Source organism: Austrofundulus limnaeus, unplaced genomic scaffold (genome assembly GCF_001266775.1).
Source record: "Austrofundulus limnaeus strain Quisiro unplaced genomic scaffold, Austrofundulus_limnaeus-1.0 Scaffold45, whole genome shotgun sequence".
Lineage (NCBI taxonomy): Eukaryota > Metazoa > Chordata > Actinopteri > Cyprinodontiformes > Rivulidae > Austrofundulus > Austrofundulus limnaeus.
The window spans coordinates 395324-402579 of NW_013952447.1; the positions used below are offsets into that span (position 1 = coordinate 395324).

At 39.7% G+C, this 7256-nt stretch overlaps 1 protein-coding gene across 1 annotated transcript in view; it reads right to left on the bottom strand.

Annotated features, from left to right (window-relative positions):
* dlc1 (DLC1 Rho GTPase activating protein) overlaps window positions 1-7256 on the bottom strand; it is a 68131-nt gene that overhangs the window by 50596 nt on the left and 10279 nt on the right. Inside the window, exon 4 of the mRNA XM_014007848.1 lies at window positions 333-366. Coding sequence (XP_013863302.1) covers window positions 333-366 — 34 coding nt within the window. The remainder of the gene's footprint in view (window positions 1-332; window positions 367-7256) is intronic.

Genomic DNA, 7256 nt, shown 5'->3' on the forward strand with positions numbered 1-7256 from the left:
TGCCTCAGACCTAACATAGTCTGGATCTTATCATGAAAAGACAACAGGCCTGATGATTACGAAGATGAGTTTAGGATCTTATCTACACCTCCATTCAGAAAACCAGAGTCTGAAACTGTCTGCTATGAGCCCTCTTTGCCTCAGAGTTGTGAATCATTCTGAGATATGTCCCAAAACATTCCCACATGACACCAGGTGAGGTCCAAGGGAATAAGTAAAGATATTTTGTTTTAATTTTTATGARCAGGAGGGGGAAGAAAAAGCTGATGTATTTAATGATAGTAAATGCTAAACAAACTGCACAAAAGAGAGTGAGAAAAACAATAACTTACCTGCTTTTTTCTTCTCAGGGACAGCAGAAGTGCTCTGAAAAAAAAAAACAAGATGTAAATATTATTAGTATATTTTTATTCACTTTACAGTAATGAATTTTGTTTATTTTAAACAATGTTCAAGCATTGCACAGTAAAACCCAGCAATAGGTTAAAATGATTAATAATTTTGGTGAAAAGCTACATTTTTGTAATTCCACTAATGAATCAAACTGGTTATCACAACAAAATGTGACAAAATTATTATTGTCAATAAAGGCTATAGAAGACTGTTGGAAGTAAATGAGTCAAACAAATAAAGTGATGTAAAAAGAACTTAAAAAAAGAGACTTCAAAACTCCAAAAAYAGGTTCACATATTTTCCTAATGTGCGGACCGTTTAAATAAATGCTGAACTCACCACAAAGGTCTGAACAAATATTATATCATTAAAAGTCTGAGCACACAGCACACTTTCTATTGAGTCAGTGTTGTTTTAAGTCTAACCTGGGGCAGCCTGGAGAGAAATTACTGATAAAATCACAAAGCGTTTTACGACCGTTGGAGAGTCTCATTGTAACGTGCACAAAATATGTCCTTCTTTGGAATTGTTTGGGGTTTTGGGAAACACCACAGCATCATCAGAGGGTGTGCAGTAAAAAACAGGCCAGTTGTTTGGGATTTCAGTAGTAAAGCGTGTGTGTTTGAGCATGTTTGTGCACATGCGTGTGTGTGTGTCAGATGGAATGCAAAGGTCATTCTTGTCACTGACATTTGACCCCAGGGTCGCCCACAGCCTGACCTGTTTTAATCCACACTCTGTGATTACATTTTTTTTATATAATACACTTGCATAACCCCCTCCCCCTCCAAAAAAAAAAAAACCTATAAAAAAACAAACAAAAAAACCACTCATAACGTTATGAACAATTGTTAAAAAAATTAAAAACTTGTGGATTTTTTTCTTTTTGCTGCCTTTCTTGCCAAGAGACTGACTGAAGTTTGTTTTATACTTCGAGTAACACATCTTGTGCCCCCTGCTGAGTGACAAAAAAATCTGCTGTATTTTTCCCGACTGAGTGTAAACGGGCTGAAGAAGCTGCGGGCCATAAATTATCATAACTCCTCCCTCTGCCCTCTCACAGCTCATATATGGTAAGTAGGAAAACAACAATAATGACGGCTGAATATTGTGGGGTTTTTTCACTGAACAATCAGTGTTGTGTTGGGGGAAGAGTATGCCGAGAAAAACTTTTTTCTTTTGTTAATGGGGGTGATAGAATAAAGATGTGAACATCAGCTGCATGCTCACATTCAATAGGATTAAACCAGCTGTTCTTCTAGCTCTTTTAACAACAGGCTTCAGACAAAAATATCATTTTAATCAAAATAACAAGAGCAGCTCTGAGATAGTGCTGCTGGACCGCCGCTTGCTCCTCATAAATAAACACACCCACAAAGTTCTAACCAATCACACGCTCCGAGCCGCAAGGTCAGCGTCAAAGAGTTCTGACTGGGGTCAATGTACACGACGGCTATCACCGGAGAATAGCAGCGAGAGAGCAGATGGAAGTTACACAATTTTTTGTCACCCAGCAGAGGGAACAAGACATGTGACTCAAAGTATAAACCAGTCTTGACACCACTCACATATTTCTGTGGTAGATATAAAGTTATGACAAGCAGCCATTTGGCATGCGACACAAACAGCTAAAAAATAATGGAAAACATCACGCCTGCCTTTGTGCAACTGTAAGAAAAGTCACCTAAAGCAGCAAATCAAAACCGTCAAACATAAAATGACACATATGTCTTAGGCTCATAGAGTTTTTGGTGTTGAAAAAAAATCTGAGATTTAAACTGGTGGCTTATTGGTGTAAAACGATAAAACTAACCAATGTTTTCCAAGATATTTTTCACTGGAATTTAGGAATCATATCTTCAAATATTCAAACATTCCAATATAGTTCTGCTTTGTTTTTGCTCGTAATTATGAAAGGGATTCAGTTTTATTTATTTATTTATTTTTGGTGCCTGAAAACTTTATTGATAACTAACATTTCTGAAAAGTCTTTGGTAAGCAGCAGCATTTTTGTAGCACCTTTTCTTGATGTCTGCGTATGTTCTGTGCAGCGTGAGGCTGACCAGGCCAAGTCAAGTGTTCACTGGGGACATGTTGGCTTCAGAGCAGTGTCAGCTGCCTCATTTACTGCACACTAATTTAATGGAAGTGGGTTGTTTTGGGGCACAGGGGGATATGGTATGTGTTTGCCTCGCACATGTGTGAAGAGGCCTGCAAGCTTGGATAATCATCCACCATATGGTTATTATTTTCTGTACTGAAGCTGGCAGTTTTGTGAAGTAAATTTTCCCACAAATTGTTTTGTCATGGTACRGTTACTTTAACAATCTTATCTTTAGATCAGAAAAATACTTTTCWCTTCAATTTTTAACATTAAGTGCACATTAACTCTTCAAAACTTTTAAGAATTTGCAATATTGTTTTGAAGGTTATGTTGTTAAATATAGGAGTTTATGTCTTGACCATATTTAGTTGGAGCTATATGTAAATTTGGGATATTTTATGGACAAAAATACCACTATTCACTACCTTAGACTTKAAGACCATCATTTTGTTTTTTCATWATGGATAATGATGTGTGGTTGTACMGCGATGCCAGTGGCATGGGGCTATCGAAAAAAGCCAAGCAGTCCACCAAGCCCGTCCCAGCGCCTCTCATCCCCACCCCACCTCTGCAGCTGAAGTATGTGTGTGCATGTGTGGCCACCCATGGTCTGTGCTGGACAGGGATTAAAGGGCTTAAGCTAACCCAAACTTTTTTTTCTCCACCACTTAGTGCAAATGTCTAGATTGGTGCAAATGACTTCTGATCAGGAAAACCAGCATCTCCAGAACTGGATGTGTGATAGAGGCAAGAGAGTGAACCCTGCAAGGGTACGTGTACCTGAACCAGAAAACCTTGGAGGTGTTATCTGACGGTCATTTCTGTTTTTCTTTTCTTTTCTTTTTTGACCATTTTGAATGTGCTCTTTCTGTGTCCATTTACAAAGGAATTTTCTTCTCCATGCTCCATCAGCACGACTGCATATGTGCGGGGCAAACGTGGGAAACAATTTAAATTTCAGCCATCACCACGAGTAAAAGTTTAACCTTTTCCCACCTCACCTTGATACCAACTCCTAACACCCTCTACTCCCCCACCACCTACATTTTAATAGTCTCCACATGTCACACTTATTACATGTTAAAAGGAAAAGATGCAATGACACCATGGCTTAGTTTGATGATGTACTGGAACATTTCTTGAGGAGAAGGAATATTAGTTTCCAGATGTTGAACTTAACAGCAATTTGAAAAGAAAACAATTACTAAGAGTATTTTTTAAAGCTTAAAACATTTTACTTCTGTTACACCAATATGAAATCCATAGAAAAAAACACTTTCAGTTTTGTTAATACACACAGTGGGCTCGCTCAAACACTTAAAACTCTCCATCCAGACCATGACTCAATCACTGGACTGATTATTTCTAACTCAAGCTACAAGAAGACCACCGGTCCCTGCAACAACAAAACCAAAACTTGAACATTCATTTATTTATTCTCTGCACTTCTGACAAGCTTGGCTGAATGAACAAATTTACAGGTAAATTAACCAAAAGTAAAGTATGTCACCTGTTCCTGCTCACCGGGCCTGGACTGGTGGCTTAAGAGCTAGACTTAAAAAGGATAATCTTGCAAAAACAATGCTGGCTTGTGGTTTAGCTGCTGACATTTTGGGGAGAAAGCACAGAAGAACGGATTAGACTGTCCTCTGTCAAAAAGCTGAGTGATTCTAAGTTAGTTGTAGATGTACAACCAAGAATTACTTTTTAAAGAAGTCCCTAAAATCTGCCCAGGGAACCATGAGATGCTTTGCTAATAGACAGGCACAATTGATTCCAACAGGAAATGGTAAAAGTTTAAAAGCAGATCCTATACGATCATAGCCTGGTAAAAACCAGCCCCTTGTTCTTCGCTTTGATTCATACAGTGGGTCCGGACTTTGGCTATTGAAAAATGACTGCTTGCTTGAGGAGTATAATTTTAAAAGAGTTAGATTGATTTTACCCAATTCCTAATGTTTGGCCGTGATATAGTCCACCAGCTCAGCCGTAAGCTAACCGGAAATTGTGTGCGCTGTAAACAACCACCCCCTACGGAGAAGAGAGAAGTTCCAAGCCAAATGAGATGACTGTAAAAGGGCCCTGCAGGCTTTGTGAGACAAATTTAATTTAATTTGGAAGCCTTGTCAACATAGACCGAATGACTTTATTCACTTTCTCCACTGTCATTGCTAAACTACAGTACAGAAAATTATGATGTCGTTGTTCACAATTCCTCCTTCTGTTCGCTGATTGTCCCAGTTTAAATTCTACCAGAGAAATCCAAGTCAATGGGAGAAACCTCTGACGGAGCAGAGAAGGTGGATTAGAATCAAGCAGAACTGAGTAGGAAGGCAGGCTAACTCGATCAGTTAGACCTCTGAGTATGTGTTGAGGAATGATGCTCAGCTACTACCACACCAAGTTTGTGTTCAGTATTTCTACAGCCATTTTTCTGTTTGCTAAGCATGCTTGGTCATGACATCCACTTTGAATGGGGTTGACTATTTAAGTTAATCAGTTGTAGAGAGAGAGATTTATTAAAATCTGTTAAATGAGTCATGAAATATTTTGCTACTTGCACACATACAAACACAAACCTACACACACAGACGTATAAAAAATGTGAATGCAAACAATCTAAAACAAAAGTGCAAACAAATGCTCCAACTAAAAGTTACACTTGAAACTTTCATACCACACACCAGAATCAGGTCAGCTTTAATTGCACCTGGTTTATAGAGCATTCCTGTGCACTCGTGTTTGTGTTTTTGAGAGTATTCAGCTTGTTGTTGTGTTCTCTGATTTATTGCACTTCATTATCAGCGGGCTGCAGGGGTGTTTCCAGATGCTTGCATTTTCCAGGCATCCCTAAGATTTACAGTCAACAAGTACCATCATCCTGCAACTATTTCTGTACCGTTTCCATTCTCCTTCATGTAAGAGATGCAACCTCTCTTTGCTCTTAACACCAGGGGTGTTCATAAAAGCGTCATTATATTTTATTAAAAAAAGATTATGACTCCTCTTTTAAATATTTTTTATAGAAAACCACTCATTTATTATCTCCGTATAATGATAATTGCACTTGTGGTTACGTTGATGTGATTTAGGCTCCATTCCATGAGAACAGGGATAATGACAGTTAATAAGCGCAGGGTGAACCTACAGCAATGCGTTCTCCTTGACTCTTATTAAGATGCTCAAACAGAGAGCTCATTCTGTGAAACAGTTGGGAAAATCATGGCTCAAATCCAGATTTTTAGACAATAAAGCAGAAAGTTCCAAATGCAGTCAGGCTGAAACATGTGGACTGTGTGGGGCATGTTTTAGTTGTGTGTACTGCTGTCTTTCAGATTTCATGTCTGCTAAWACTCAGCCAACAATAAACAGAAGAAACCTACCGGTACATATTCTGTATATATTCATTTCATCTGATGGAGTGTTTCTATACAACAACATGGTGTTGAATTGACAGGAAAACCAAGATTTCCTTGTGGGAGTTGAGGAAAAGTTAATTTTCCACATCCTGCTCCAAACGTAAGCCCTTTCTTTTTTCCCCCCATGATCCTCTTATATTGTAAGCCTCAGTGGGCCTGTGTTTGTCTGCTTGTTACAGCTGTGCTGAGCAGAGGGAGCGACCTTGGGGACAATGACACAACACAAAGCAGCCAGCGTGGCCATGACCAGAGCCCCTGCTGGCAGCTCTCATCAGACTGAATGGTGGTTGGTTTCATAGCTCGCTGACTCATTTTGGCAGCCTTTAAGTCAACTATGTGGGTGGAATGAAGGCAAACATGATTCTGCCTGTCGCTCTTTGTGTTGACTGTTGACTGAGAGCAGGAACGAGGGAGCAAATTAGAAGATAAACAACAAAAGGGACACTGAAAGTAGCTGGAAGTCCTTGGCTGTTTATCTGGCTGGGACACTGAGAAGGTGTGGTTTGGAGGGAGGATGTTTGAGGACTWTGAGGCTGCCAAAGCGGAACACAGAGGAAGGACAGAGCAGAGATCCGCAAGTGACCTTAGCACGCAAACCACAGCACTTCTATTGTCCACCAGAGGACAGACAGATAAAGAACTATGTTCATGCACGACCTACGGACAGGAAATAAAACGTTTTCTTCACTGTGTGAATAAAAATATCTCTTAAATCAACCATTCATCTAAAAAAAAAGCTAAAAATGGAAAAATAAAAGACCAACAGTTACGGGAACTTGACAAGCCAAAGACCTGGCAGTGAAACCATCCCAGAGCCAACTTGCATTTGGTTTGTTTCTATGGAGATCAAATACAGATCATAACACAGGGTCAGAGGTTGCCCTGTTGAGGAATGTTTAAAAAAAAGGCAGAGAGGGTGAAGGTTGGTACAGAACAGCCCCTTTCCCTGTCAACACATGCGTGGCATGTAAAACACCCCCATGCTAAATTTAACACGCAGCTATGTTCCCTATTCAGCAACTTCTTAAGTCCTTCAGAGGACTTTGGCTCAGCCTTGCTGGTGTGAACGTTCAGTGCCGAAGGCGGCTGACATGTTGTTTCCGACTGTAGCGTTCAGAGGAAGGTGGTCAGGGGTCATGAAGCCTCCGCCCACCTCGGATGCTTGGCACATCCTGAACATTACTCTAAAAATGACAGATTCATAGCCAATGTATTTTGTAGAAACGAAAACACAATGATTGCCCACCACCAAAAGGTGGGTGGTAATGTTCTCCCCCTCCCCCTCCTTGCTGTTTGTTTTTGTTTTTTTTTTTTTTTTTTTGGATTAAAAAAAAGACTTC